Source organism: Berghia stephanieae, chromosome 7 (genome assembly GCF_034508935.2).
Source record: "Berghia stephanieae isolate SIO BIC M18660-M18661 chromosome 7, UCSD_Bste_1.3, whole genome shotgun sequence".
NCBI lineage: Eukaryota > Metazoa > Mollusca > Gastropoda > Nudibranchia > Aeolidiidae > Berghia > Berghia stephanieae.
In genome coordinates, this window is record NC_088366.1 from 51,709,038 (window position 1) to 51,724,986 (window position 15,949).

At 35.8% G+C, this 15,949-nt stretch overlaps 1 protein-coding gene across 1 annotated transcript in view; it reads right to left on the reverse strand.

Annotated features, from left to right (window-relative positions):
* Positions 1–13,877, reverse strand: part of LOC144977449 (acyloxyacyl hydrolase-like) — a 39,521-nt gene extending 25,644 nt beyond the window's left edge. Inside the window, exons 1-7 of the mRNA XM_078922685.1 lie at positions 13,796–13,877; positions 6,299–6,452; positions 5,593–5,749; positions 4,300–4,411; positions 3,273–3,332; positions 1,730–1,794; positions 939–999 (exon numbers count right to left, since the gene is read on the reverse strand). Coding sequence (XP_078778811.1) covers positions 939–999; positions 1,730–1,794; positions 3,273–3,332; positions 4,300–4,411; positions 5,593–5,749; positions 6,299–6,398 — 555 coding nt within the window. The 5' untranslated portion in view covers positions 6,399–6,452; positions 13,796–13,877. The remainder of the gene's footprint in view (positions 1–938; positions 1,000–1,729; positions 1,795–3,272; positions 3,333–4,299; positions 4,412–5,592; positions 5,750–6,298; positions 6,453–13,795) is intronic.
* Positions 13,878–15,949: the final 2,072 nt, after the last annotated feature.

Genomic DNA, 15,949 nt, shown 5'->3' on the forward strand with positions numbered 1-15,949 from the left:
TTCCAAACTAAATGCCATGAATTTTCCTCCCTAATCTCAATCCTTCAGCTCATAATTCAGTGCGGCTAACACAAGTATTTTTTCTTTGTCCCTGTCAGTCAAATGTGTAGGTGTAGGTGTAGGTTTCATGAGTTGTTTTGATGTTGAACATATAAACAATGACAGAAATCACACATTTTTAATTCTAGTATTTTACAATGTCCACATCAGCCAATTGTGGCATATTGTAAGATAAAATTGATTTTATTTTTTTTATCTGAGTGGTGTGGCTAATAGTCCTGAAAATACAATAAACCCTTTCTCAACACATAAATGTTCTTAAGATAGAAGATCATTCCCCAATCCCAAATTCAATTACAAAATACCGGTACTGCCAAAAGTTTCTGGCAAACCTTGGTTGTTTGTTTGTTTTTTGAGGGTTTTACGGCACCTGCAACACATTAAGGTCATATCAGCGCCAGTGAATAGGAAGAAAATGTGATAGAAAAAAGTTCTAGAATTACAATTAAAGCAACCAAGAAAAGATAAGACAAATGGGAAATTTGTTCAAAAAGGAAACAGACGTAGATTCCAAGAGCACACTATCAAAGTACTTAGTTTGAGATCACCTAAAAGTCTCATCCAGACACAAGCAGAAGTCCCAACTAAGAGGAATACACTCAAATGTTTACAAATCATAATATATAATACGTAAACAAAACAACACTGTGCATAACAGAGAGATGATTTACAAGGAAAAAAAAATCATCTCCCAAAACTCGAACTTAACATTTGACCGTCTCCCTCTCAGCCAGGGCCTGGACAAAACCAAGTAATCTCATTCCAAGACAAAGACAGAAAGCATGCTGGAAAACAGAGGGGGATAAAAGACACAGGAAGTACCTCCCTGCCTACTGTGGGAGGTAAGGAACCCCACCCAGAAACCTTGGTTAACTCACCATAGAAGGACTGAACCCGTCTTCGTCAAAATCTATCAAAGGTGTGCGATCTGAAGTTGACCTGAAAATAAAATACAGTCCAGGCAGTAACAAATTTGCTCCAATAAAATTCAGCTCTCGTTTATAAAATAAAGTAAATTCATATCTTTTTGTTAAATGACACTACCAAGCTGTAGTTAATAATTATCAATGAAATGAAGTTGCACTGTGTATTCCAATCATGTACCTGTGTCAATAGCTGTCTTAACTCTCTCCTTACCAGCCATTTTCAGAGTTTTTCCCCAAAATTTCACACCCACCAAACACAAAAATATAATCTTCTGACTGAAACAAGTACATTCTATACATAATATTGTTCAGTAAAATAAGCTGTACAACCCAGTGTCAAGTTTTTATAGCTAAGCTATAATAAAATTTTTAAATTCTTGAAATTTTGCGGCGTACAAAAGAAATCAGAATGGTAAAATTGTTGGTTTCATATTAACGAATGTGACGATTTTCCTATGGTTGGTAAGGAGAGGGTTAATTCACTTTAATGTTGGATTTGCCTCGACTCTTGGGAAATTCTGGAATTTAAATGTTGATGATGGTATTTTTGGAGCATTATAAAAACAAGAAAAAAATTGGGAAAACTGAAGGAGATCATTGAAATTGTGAATGAAGATAAACATCAGAAATTTCCCAATAAAATCTGGAGAGTTGGCAGGTCTACTGTTGATAATTCAAATTAAGAAACTAACTTTGAAGCAACAATGAGTGCTTTTTTTCAAATCTCATATGAAAATACCTACCTATTAACCCAGTTACAAATCATGCTGATGCCAGGAATATCACAGATCTTTATGCCTTTAGGGAACTAGAGGTGGACAAAAGTTAAACACAATTTGACGTAGAAGCAGATGTGTACATTAAAATTTTTGAAAAATAATAATCAGGGTTGCCAATTCAAACATTTACTGAACGTTTACACAAACACATTGACCAACCTCTTTCTGAGTGCTGAACTCCAGTAAAGAGACTTTATGTACTAACTTATTACTGTTCACCAATGATTGGAAAATATACTGAGGGTTTATAATATACTAAATTCTGTAAATATATCGAACATTTGCAAGAATAAATAATAAATTTAAGACCCGTTAAAAGCTGGAGTTATTATCCCAGTTTCTATTGTGGTAATTTCTTGCTACCCTCTAGATAGATTCCAGACTATCACAAAGTACTTTTTACCATATCCAACAAAATCCAAGTTACTCAACCCTGCTGCAGTCCGCAAACAAAATATTATTTCCTTTTCTTACATTTTTGGAGGAAAAAATGAAATATAACAACCTGCTAAGTATGATTTCAATGAGAGACAAATGAGCTATGAACCGAACAATTCGAACTCTCCAATAATAGTGACTAAGCTTTGTCACATCATATCATGCTGCTATGCAATGGGTTAGTTAGGCCGAATGACCTTTTAATAACCTGCGTATTTAAATTTAATCATAAATAATTATAATATTGGGAATTGATTATTTCTCTATTATTATTATTATTTTGAATCTGTCTAGGGCGGTAAATAATGATGCTTTAAAAAAATAATAATAAATAAATAAATAATGAAAATAATGAAAATAATGATAATAATAATAATAATAATAATAATAATAATAATAATAATAATAATAATAATAATAATAATAATAATAATAATAATAATAATAATAATAATAATAATAATAATGGTTTTAAGTCATAAATAAATTAAAAAACAATTTTCTTGATAAATATTGTAGTCGAAAAATAAATCTTTACTCCTTCTTAATAAGAGGAAAAGAGCACAAGGGAGGTTATCTTATTCTTAACAAAATTATTTAATCACTGAATTACATCTCTTTAAACTGTACATATCGTTTTGTATTTCATTGATAATGTTGTCACTACCGTTTAACTTGATTCCCAGCACTAAAAAAATAAAAAGGTTATTTATAGTAAATATAAAAGAAGCTTTTACTACTATGTCACAAAGAAGAAGAGGAAGAAGAAGAAAGAGAGGAAGAAGAAGAAGAAGAAGAAGAAGAAGAAGAAGAAGAAGAAGAAGAAGAAGAAGAAGAAGAAGAAGAAGAAGAAGAAGAAGAAGAAGAAGAAGAAGAAGAAGAAGAAGAAGAAGAAGATGAATATACACTATTTACTAACACATGCGTGTCACAAGTATACACACCCACCCATGCATACAACATTAAATAATTGATATACAATTACTTTATAAAAATCTACTTATACATCTATGCCTCTCACTTAAATACACTGAATCTTAGTTATAAAAACGGTAAAACTAAAACTCACTTTTTTCAAGTGCGGTGCAATGAGAGCCTTGGCTTTAGCAACTTTGAGTTCAAAGGGTAACTGAAAATAGAAAGGTTTTTCAAATCAATAGGGTTGAAATGCTGACATCTTTGTAACGGTTTGGCGAGGGGGGGGGGGGGGGGGGGGGGGGGGGGGGGGTATGGAAAAAACACAAATTTCTGACCACTCAAAAACACCCACACATAAATTACAATTTTTAAATATTGAATACACCAACTAATATCTGGTTTTAAAGTGATAAATTTTATGTCTTTGTTATTGGATGAATGAGGGTTTTGAGCCCGAAACATCCCAAGTTTTGTACTTAATTCTTATTTTTAAGCTGTTATTTTCATTATTATTTTTTTCTAACTCTTTAACCAATATCAGGACAATATCAAAGACAACGAAACCATTCCAGACTGTATTGATATATAATCTTATAGCACACTCTACTGCATGTTTAATTGTCTGTTTATGTTTTTAAGGGTTTTACGGCGCTTGCAACACATTAAGGTCATATCAGCGCCAGTAAAAAGGAAGAAAATGGGCTAGTAAAAAGTTCTAGAATTACAATTAAAGCACTAAAGAAAAGGTAAGACAAAGGGGAATTGGTTCAAATAGGAAACAGAAGTAGATTCCAAAAGTACACTATCGAAGTACTTAGTTTGAGATCACCTAAAAGTCTCATCCAGACACAAGCACAGGTCTCCACTAAGAGGAATACACTCAAATGTTTAGAAATCATATAATATAATATGCAAACAAAACATAATACAATGCATAACAGAGAGATGATTTTACATGAAAGAAATATAATCTCCCAAAACTGTAACTATAAATTCGACTGTTTCCCTCCCAGCCAAGGAACTCTGGTCAGGGTCAGGGCAAAACTGAGTAATCTCATTCCAAGACAATGACAGGAAACAATTGGAAAAAGGGTATGGAGGGAATAGAAGACACAGCATGTACCTCCCTGCCCACTACGGGAGGTAAGGATCCCCACCCAGTTTAATTGTCTCATTACCTTTGATGTTTCCAAAGGAGGAGTAATTGTTCTGCAGACAGAGGCACCTGGATCTGTGTGACAGAAATTGAGGGCATGACAGACAACATCTGGGCCGTTTTTGTGGGCGATTCTAGAAAGATGTCAAGGAATATCATTTTAATTTTAATGCGAGCAATGTCATTTGGCAATGTATAATGTTATCAAGTTCAAATTCATTGTAATATAAACCTTTTCTGGCCAATAATCACAATATTTAGCGAATTGACAGTTGATGAACTTGCTCAAAGACAATTTGAAAAAAAAACTAATAATTATAATTTTTTACAGAAATTATATCACAACATTTTTTAACATGTCAATATATATAAATATACTGTACTGTATCAAATAGATGGGGCCGAATATCTTTTTTTTTCCAGAATTTTTGCACCCCCTCCCCCATCTCTTTCTCTATAGCAAATTTCAGTTCACGAAATAAGCCAACGAAAATAATTTGCTGTTATTTTACTAACAATATATCTAATTGAAAGATAACCATATTATATATACATATATATCACATCCCATCTCCCCTACATTAGAAAATGCCCAAAATGTGCACCCGCACCCCTTTCTAATGATTGGCCAATGTGCAAAACCCTGCTTCCACTGAAGTCTTGCCAAAGTGCAAAACCCCGCTTCCACTGAAGTCTTGCCAAAGTGCAAAACCCCGCTTCCATTGAAGTCTTGCCAAAGTGCAAAACCCGCTTCCACTGAAGTCTTGCCAAAGTGCAAAACCCCGCTTCCACTGAAGTCTTGCCAAAGTGCAAAACCCCGCTTCCATTGAAGTCTTGCCAAAGTGCAAAACCCCGCTTCCACTGAAGTCTTGCCAAAGTGCAAAACCCCGCTTCCATTTGACACACTAGAGTAGCAGACCTGCCAACCTTCCCAGAATAAAAAGTGTATTCTATGACCCTAAAAAGTGTATTTTTTAGCAAAAAAAAACGTATTTTGTCCGAACATATTATGGAAAAAAAAAGTGTGCACTATACAAAAATGTATTTAAAAACTAACACCAAAACCAAAACAGTTGGTGTACAACACGTGTGTATCATTGCATCAAATGTATCAACAACATTCACATTTTTAAAAAATCGTACTTTGGAATTGTATCCGCGTATTTGGGTCCAAAAATCGTACAAAAATATGCGAAATCGTACTGGTTGGCAGGTCTAGAGTAGGCTCAATCAATACTACTGTTAATGCGGTAGGTAAAAAAAACATCACTCATCAATCCTATGATAGGCATTGACCATTAACATCAATACTTACAGTTTAATTAAAGAAGGCCCCAAATACTCTAGTGCTTCTTTACAAGGAAAATGAGCCTCTTCAGGAAGGATATCACACAGTCCTTCCACAGTTTTAACAACTGTGCTATTCTTGAACTCGACTAGCTGTTCCACCAAAACAAGCAAGGCAGAGCATACTGGAATAAATTGAAATTAAAAATATAATTTCAATGCACAGATCCAGAAAGCTTTTCTAAGAGAGAAAAATATCCCTTTGATAGTTTAAAATTTTATTCAAAATAAAAATAAATAAATACTACAAATAAACGAAACCGATCTATTTAATAAAAACCAGCTGAGTCTCTCCTATTTACTAATATTAAACTATTTTGAAGAATGTCACTAAGGGTATTGAGCAGATCAAATTTTTTAAAAACTTGACCTTTTTAATAGCACTAAAAGTTCTCAAAGAGATCCCTTAGCCAACAGCATTACTTAACATGTAGGACGAGACATGATGCCTGTTAGGCAATAATACAATTTTTTCCCGGACAGAGACACCACTGTTAACAGCCAGGTACTCATGTTAAACCTGAGTACAGTGAAAGAGTCTCTTCAAAGGACCCAACTATACGCCACTTGGGACCTTCTGATCCGAAGGTGAGTGTCATACCACTAGACCACATCGCCGCAAAAGGCCAAATTGATAAACAAAATGGCATGTAACCATCACATCAAACACTTACCCATACAGCTCGTGCCTCCATTCCTTCCTCTTGAAAGGTCAAGTTTTGCTGCTACAAAGCCAGCCGACAAAACCAAAATCATAAATCCAAACAGCTTCATGTTTGATTACAGCTACAGTCTATCAGTCGGGCTATGAAGATTTAGCAAACAGATCTGTGAATTAAAAGGGGAAAAACAGAACACAATGAGTACAAACAAATATCAAGAAGAAATTCATCTAAATAAATGGTTTTTGATTTTGAGGTCTCCTTTTTCTTTTTTTTTTTTCGTTTGAAAAAAACACTAAAACACCAATCTGCAAATTCAAACGTTTTCAAGTATTCGTTTGCACCCTGGACCATCAAAGACCGAAACGCTCTTCCCGAATCACGTGTGAACACACAACAGATTTAGAAACCTTCTAGCGAAGATTATCAAACTATTTCAGCCTAAACATTAACAATGGCTGCCATTTTCAACAAATCTCTCCGCCCTCGAAAACAAATACTCAGAATTGAGTCAACTTCGAGTAACATTCAGATTCCATGTCTGTGGCATCTCAATAAATGAAGATTTAGCAAACATGTCTGTAAATTGAAAAGGGAAAGACAGATTAATTCATGTTTAAGATATATATGACAGGGAAACAAAAGATGAAAACAAATACATATCACGAAGTAACTCCTTATATACAGGATTATGAAGTCGTCTTCCTCTCTGTTGGTTTCCACAATGTCTGTGACTGTGGCATTTCATTAGTGTGTATAGTTATAGTGTGTAAGCATTCCATCTCCCTGTGGATAATTCACACCGTTCAGGCTGAAACATTCCATCTTTGACAAAGTCAGTATTGAATTGATATTTATTCTACGCAAGTTTAAATGTAATTCTAACTGATTTCAATTTAAATAATTCAATTTGTGGAATCTGCTCTACCTCGAAATAATATCGATTAGAGGCTGGGAGGCAGTTGTGGGGGGGGGGGGGGTTAGGGTGTGTGTAAAGCCCCCCATAGACGCCGACATCCGCTGGTAGCGGGACGGATGACCTATCGCTTTGACCCCATCCCTGCGTTTATCGCAGATGATTTTTGCCCACATACGGGGAGATATTTTTTTTAGGCGATCGGCGATCGGGGGCGTGGCAGTATAAAAAAGTGGACAATTTTTTTCGGATTTTCGCTGTTTTCACGTCGGATTCGTGATCAGCGTCAAATTTACAATAGGTTTAATACTAAGAACTGTGTGTTTACTCCAAAAATTGGTGAAATTAGAAATAAATTTTAATTAATAGTGAGGCTATGTGGCCGACAGAACCGATCCCAGTTACTGTCTGTTATTCTATCTTTCGTCTTGCCACAATAGTGATTACTTCTCACTAAATTATATCAATTAGACTGTTGAAGGAACGAAATTGACATCATTCCACTCTTTGTTATTGTATTAAGGCAGTCATTTTGGTAATTAGTTCTCACTAAATTATATCAATCAGACTTTTAACGTTCAAGGTTACTCGTAGTTTTGTATGACGGTACGTTATTTCCGACTGGTGGATGTTGCGAGAATTTTACCTAAACTCATAGCATCAATAACCGTCCAAGATATTCGCATCATATGTAGCAATAGCTATAATAATCTAACATGTCGAGAGAGAGAGAGAGAGAGAGAGAGAGAGAGAGAGAGAGATAGAAGAGAGAGAGAGAGAGAGAGAGAGAGAGAGGGAGAGAGAGAAAGAGAAAGAGAGAAAAATTTACTTGCGCTATATATACCGCTATATTCAATAAAGGTGCTCAAATCACTTTATAAGGGTCTTTGGCCAACATAAAAACATGTTAGACGAGACATGACTGTTAAGCGATATTGCAATTGTTTCCCGACAGAGACGACGCTGTAAACAGCGAGGTACTCATTTTAACAGTGAACAAGGTGAGAGAATGCGAGTAAAGAGCCTTTTCCAAGGACTCAATTATGCGCCACTCAGAGCGGGACTCGAATCCAGTACCGTCCGATCCAAAGGCGAGTGTCATTTCACAAGATCACATGCATAGCCGCACAAAAAAGTGATGAGAGAATAGATTCATATGTATTGAAGGAGGAGAGAGCGGATGGAGTGAGTAAAGTTCTTGGATATTTATAGAAGGAACCAAATTGACGTCACTCATCTCATTGTTATTGTTTTTTGACACCCATTTTTATGATTAGTTCTCATTAAAATATATCAGACTATAACGTTCAAGGTTCCATGTAGATCTTTGGGCTGGAGTGATATTTATGGCTGGCGGACTTTGTGAGTATTTTAATTTAACACAGAGCATCAATAGAAGGAATGAATTTGACGTTAGTCAACCCGTTGTTATTGCTTTTAGACAGCATTTTATAATTAACTTATCACTAAGTTATATCAATCAGACAATGAACGTTCGCGTTTGTAGTTTTGTGTGTTAATATGTTATACCCCGATGGAGATGTCTTGAGTATTTTTCCAATACGCATAACATCAATACATTTGCAATCCGATTTAAGTTTAAAAGCAACGTAGACCACGGAAATTTTTCCATTTTGTGGACAATAAAGATTTTTTATTTATCGTCATTATTATTATTATTATTATTATTATTATTATCATTATTATTATTATTATTATTATTATTATTATTATTATTATTATTATTATTATTATTATTATTATTATTATTATTATTATTATTATTATTATCTATAAAACAAATCGACAGTGTTCCCGTGGCAGGTTAAACGGGTACTCCTCGGGACTACTCGCATTCGCATCTGCCAATCCCAAATGTCTGTGTCAAGGTTGACCGTCATGTCGCGTCAACGGGTGAGGAGGAAAAAAAAAAAAAAAGAACTGGCATATTATTATATCATTACATTGAAAATTATGAAAACTATTTTTTATTTTGTATGAAATCCTTTATAAGTTTTACGATGAACAAGAACGAAACTTTTGCCATCTACCTCTTCCTGGCGCAACATTTATAAAAATATTATTAAAAAAAAAATAATAACACAGCATTTATTTGGCGCAATATCCACGTGCTCAAAGCGCTTTACAAGGGGTCCCAAGGCAACAGCAATATTAGACTTGAAAGACGAGACATGACGCCTGTCAGGCGATGTGACATTTTTTCCCAACAAAGACAACGAACGGCCATGTTCTCATTTTACACCTGAGTACGGTGAGAGAATGTGAGTAAAGAGCCTTTTCCAAGGACTCAACTCTGCGCCACTCAGAGCGGGTCTCGAAACCTGAACCTTCCGATCCGAAAGCGAGAGTCATACCACTTGATCCATCACAAAACAGGGAGGGGCACTTTTCTGTCGGCCACATAGCCTCAATATTAATTAAAATTTATTTCTAATTTCATCAATTTTTGAAGTAAAAACATAGTTCTTGGTATCAAACCTATTGTAAATTCGACGCTGATCACGAATCTGACGTCAAAACAGCGAAAATCCGAAAAAAATTGTCCAATTTTTTATACTGCCACGCCCCCGATCGCCGATCGCCTCGAAAAATATTAAGCAAAGCGGGCTGTGCGGGCGATCGACCGTACCTAGGTTTATCGGCCAGGTATTTGGCCACACACATTGCGTTTTCACCCGGTTTGCCTGATCGTGGTTCGGACGCCTATCAAAACCGTGCGTGTATGGAGCCTTTAAGAGGAGCAAGTTCTTCAAGTCCTTTCCAGTCTGCTTTTTGTTTGTTTGTTTTTTTACACAAATAGCTAATTTGTATTTTCCTTCAAAATCTACGGATCAAATCGAGTCCGTATCAAAGAGTTTACATGCCTACTACTGCTACAGAGACATACATGCCATGAAGTCAATCAACACTGTAATCACAATGAAAACTTTATATCCCTCATGACACAAATATAGGTCAAAAGTTCAATCGTATTGAAAATATTTAGCAGATGAAAATTACAATAATAACAGCTCCTACATATATGCGAAGTCTACAGTAAACTTGTTATCATATTGTAAACAATATATAGTCTAAAACAAATAAGCAAGTATAAGAAAATAGAACAATGGATCTTTATATTCATAATCAAATCGCTAAAAATAGCAAAATCAGCTTCAGGTTAAATCGGATGTTGGCCTGTGATATTGCAATACCAAACTCAAAAATTCATCAGCATAGAATCATTATCACTATCAGTGTAAATAACAGATAGATGACCGATGCATTATCCGAGATAAGGTGACTTTACGGCAAATCTGTTGCATAAGCAGGTGATAAAGGACAAAATTTGACACCACATTTAACATTTTCCAATCCAACCACACGTGTCTATTCTACACATGCTGAGGTGAGGTCATGTGTTGAAAAATTGAGCTGAGGTAAAACTTGATTACAAAAGTATTCCTTAAGAGCCATTAGGCCCATGGAGCCAGAGTTTATCACAGTTCCATAGAGTGAAACGGAAAATAGTTATTGCTTGCTACCACTTGGATAGGATGCTAGTCTATTGCAAAATACTTTCCACCAGATCTAACAGACCCAGCTACCCAATCACTGCTGGGTGGACAGGGGGGTTAGAAAAAAAATCTCGATGGCACCTGGGATTGATCTCAGTCCCTTTGATTGTGAAGCAAGTGCTCTACCAACTGAACTATCAGGACCCCCACACTTAATTACAAACATAACTTTAACTGTAGAGCAGTTAAGTTTTATTTTTTTTCATAACAAGACTTTAATCATTATAACGTGCTTTTGTTTAAAATGATTTTTTCTAATAAGAAAAGAAAAGAAAATCTTATGAAGTAAAAATAAGAAAAGAAAGAAAATCCCTGTACACATGTATTCATTCCATTGTGCAAATTAACCTTTAAGGTCTATTCCACGAAGCGACTGACTGAAATAAATAAAAATCAGTGCCAGTATATAACCCAAAATTGAGTAATTTAATAGTTCTTGAGTTTCTTCCGCGATGAAAGAAAAATAAGATGCCAAGAGTGGGACTCATCCTTCTCACATCAGTCATTTCCTCGGGAGAATTCTCCGTGTATTTTCCGTATATTTCCATTTTCCTCCAATAACCCGTCATTGCCTGTTCCCAAGGCCAGGATGAGAAATTTGGGAGGGTTGTGCATTGGGCCAGCAACCCAACATGTAAAAAACACCACGCTACAGAAACACCAAGAAGAACTAAAAAAGACAACATATTTCGGGCGAGCCAGATTCAACCTAAATGACGAACAGAGATGAAAGCATTGTTGGCACCTTATGTTCCACCAAGAACCAAGAAGATAAGTAAGTAATTTCCTCCAATACAAGTTTACTTTTATTTATATTATTCCTATTTTTTTTTTTTGCACTGACATTCTTACAATATCTGTCATCACTTGCTGCCAGGTGCTCATTCACAACTGATTTCAAAGTGGAGTGATTGTGTAAAGTAGTTTTTATACCAAAAAAAATTCAACTTCAAGGTCAGAGTTTGACAAGAATGACAAGTACGGCTGGTTGAGTTACAACCTATTCCTACTGTGTTGAGTTACAGCCCACTCTTACTGTTGTACAGGAAGTTTAAAACTGAATCAAATGTAAAAGTTGGCCCTATAGCCATTTTGTGAAGGGTAGTTAAAATGTGAAAGGCAATCTCTCCTAAAACAAAAGGAAAGGATGTCTCTATTTCATTTTATCTAGTAAAAGTTGCTGTTTGAGGCTGATCATTAGACTTAGACCGCCTGCAATAATTAAGTGACATAACTGATGCACCTTTGTGGTCTAGTGGTATGTGAGGATATCCTGCTATATGAATGAGAAAGCTAGACCTTGATGGCATAAACTACTTAAAGAATCCAGACATTGGAAAGCATGTGCTTGAAGAGACCTTGAAATTTCATGGAAAGACTGTAAGATCACCGAGTATGTACACGCTCAAATTGAACACAAGGCAGGTTCCCAAGAACAATTGTTTGTGATTATCAAAAAAAAAGGAAATTGCCATGGTTTTGCCATTTGATCTGCCGTTCTAGTCTACCAAAAATAATTATGCAAGGACCCTTACAAGGAAGCAGGAAAAGGAGACAACCAAAATGCTGGCTGGACAACACCAAGGATTGGAAAAATGTTTAGATAGCCCAACCCTGATAAGGAAAGCAGAGGACAAGACTAGTTAGCAAAGACCGGCGGACGAAGCTGCACTCGAGTCTCCTCTATTATTGTTACCCTCAGGAGAATACAGTGAGGTGAGGTGACAGCTCAATGATATAGCACATGCCTCACAATTAAATGCACCATTATTAATCCTGGATGTAGTATGGATTTTTTCTAAGCTCCTGTCCACATAGCAATAATTGGATAGCTGAGTTTGTTAGATCTGACAGAAAGTACTTTGCAATAGAGTAACCTGAGATCCAAGTGGTAGCAAGCAATTGTTACTGCTAACTTAGGCTACTGAGACTGGGAGAAAACCCAGCTCTGTGAAGACTACTTTTCCAACATTAATGCATTATTATAATGCCTATCAAAATAAGTTAAAATGAAAACTAGATAATAAATCTCCTGATGGTCAGAGTCAGAGGAATCACTATTTTTTATGGCAATGTACTCATAGCTCTATAACTTTATTATGTTCAACGCTTTACGGGGTTTAAGTTTACTTTGACACATCATATTTTACCATTGTTCCCAAAATAGCAGCGAAAGGACTCAGTTTCTGCTCTTTTAGTGAAAATGGTTAGGGCGTGCAACGATAAATGAGAAGAGAAAAAAATTTACGCCTTTCAATTTCAATGTTGCATTTTAAGTTGCTTGTACTAGACATTCCATGATGGAATAATCCATTAAACAAATGTCTGATATTAACATGAAGAATCATTTTAGTTCTACAAGTGAGCAAATGGCGGTTTTCCTAGGGGGGAAAATGTGCTGGAATAAACAGCTAAAATTAAAATACAGGTCCTCCCTTGGCCTTGGGTCGCAATGTAATACCAAACTCAACTCAAACTCTGCATATATCTCCTCACCCGCACAGATAAATGAGAAGTAAAAGTAAAAAATTTAGTAGTATTTAAGATTTAATTTTTGTTTGTTAAAATTGAAATTATTAATTTTTAAAATATAGTATACGTTGAGTAAATCAATCAATCACAATCATTAAAAGATTGAATGAGAATGTGGCTACATTTTTAAGACTAAGACGAAGACTATCAATGACTTTCACGATAAAGCTGTACCTCTATTTTTCACTGTCTTCCCTATTTATACTGATATCAGGCTAATATTATGGTTATGGTTATGATGACCATGAGTGTTCTTAATGAATGGCCTATGACTATGTGCAAGAATCCACTGTTTAAAAGTAAAAGTTAAAGAGTAGGTCGGTCAGTGTGAGTCAGTACTGACTAAAAACTGCACACATCATCATCAAGCCAAGAGAAATGCCAAAATATATTTTTTAATCCATCGTAACGTTGAATCGTTGAATTATCACAGATTGATGTATACGAAATCTAAATCAATAAATACTCGTAAAATCTACAAACCAAAAAGCAATCAAGTCAAGACAAAGAATAGCGTGCAACGTGTTCGCATCTAGCGGCCACACTCCGCACTGCCACTGCCCGATAGATAATCAACGTGTAACTAACTTTTACTTTTGTAAGTGCAGGCGCAGGTAAGTTACTGTACACATTGATAATGATGACAGTAAAAATTGATAAGGGGTGACTGGCCAACAAGCATTAATATGAGCTTCGAACCTCGAAATTTAACGAGATGTTATCTGAATATGAGATGTAAAGATAGAAAGTAAAGGGGTTACCTCATCAATTTATCGCCCTCGGGTTACCTACTTGACATTTAAATCTGTCCGGTGTCCATGTGACATGTGCATCGTAAGCGTGGTTCACCTTTGGCCCAATTTTGTTTGTAAACACCATAACAGAAGGCTACGGAGTGAATAAAGCGGCAAAATTTATGACAAAAATGATAATATAACCTTTCATTCGTATAACAAATTTTATATTACGTAAAGATCATCAAATTTAGTTGTTTTTTTTCAAGGGATAAAACGTGTCTATTTTTCGCCGGAGTCACTGATATAGATTATAAACAATAATCCCGCATCCGTTGCTTAGATACGGCTTCCAGAGAGAGAGAGAGAGAGAGAGAGAGAGAGAGAGAGAGAGAGAGAGAGAGAGTAATCATTAAAAAGATCAGGAAGCTCATTCTGTGTCAGACTATTCGTTCGGGTACACTTGGAGCATCCAAGAGAAAAATTAAGATAAATTCAAAGCTACAAGAACAAATAAGTGCACTTCGGTTCAAAATTAAAACTGAAGTAAGACCTATGGACGATTTGGCCATGTACCTGGCCTGAGACCCCCTAAAGGTTACGTCCAAGAAAAGTACATGATTTCCGCTAAAAATTCATTAATATATTGCATCCAAAATATAGATGTCACATGTCAATTGTAATAATCAAATATACAAGATATTATTGAGATATTGCTTACAAAGTTGTTGGGGTTTGTTTTTGTTTTTTTTGTTTTGTTTTTTAGAAAAGAAGAGAAAAAAGGATATCGTCTGTCACTTTTAAAAATTGCTCTGATATTGTTTCCCTCTTTGTAAAAGATCCATGACATTGTCGTGTATTACTAAATTAATGGTCTCACAGAATTTATAATAGACAAAATGGTATTATGTACAACCAACTGTCCATATCAACATGTTCCCGCTCTTGAAAAAAATCTGAATTCCACCCATCAAGAAAGAGAGGGAGAGAGAGAGAGAGAGAGAGAGAGAGAGAGAGAGAGAGAGAGAGAGTATACGTGAGAAAAATAGAGAGGCGGTCTTGTGGTATGACACTCGCTTTCGTATCGGAAGGTCCTTGGTTCGAGCCTCGCTCGGCGCATAGTTGAGTCCTTGGAAAAGGCTTTTTACTCACATTCTCTCACCTTACTCAGGTATAAAATGAATACTTGATCGTTAACAGCGTTGTCTCTGTCCGAAAAATTGTAACATCGTCTAACAGGCGTCATGTCCTGTCCTACATGTTAAATGTTGCTGTTGACCAGGGACACTTTTAAAGCGCTTTGAGCACGTTTAGTGGATATTGCTCTATATGAAATCTCATTCACTTTTTATAGCTAGATAGATAGATGGATAGAGAGAGAGAGAGAGATGGAGAGAGAGAGAGAGAGAGAGAGAGAGAGAGAGAGAGATTTAATACCGCTTGTTATGATACATCGTCGAGATCAAATTCTTTTATTTCCCTAAAGTTATACAAATATCAAAGTAACAAATTAGTGAGCAGGTACTGGTGTAAGATAAAGATCTGAAAAAGTGTGAATGAAACAGTGCCAGACAAAGCAGGAAAGGAAAACACAAAAACAAAAAACGCCCATAAAATATCAGTCTACCTCGACTGGGGATCGAACCTCAGACCTCCTAAGTACACACTTCATACACAGTTTTTCAGACATAAATATCCACCAGACAGAAAAGGGACAAGACTTTGGCGTTGCTTTGAGTTTGAGTAGTAGCCTACGTCATTCGCATAATTTGGGTCGAAATGCGACGGCATCGAATCTCATTAGAAACATTTATATTAAGTAAGTCCTCTTACGCTACGTGTCCATACGGGGTTTCAAATCAAGAGATACCGAGATACCTAACTTGATGAAAATATTGCTGTT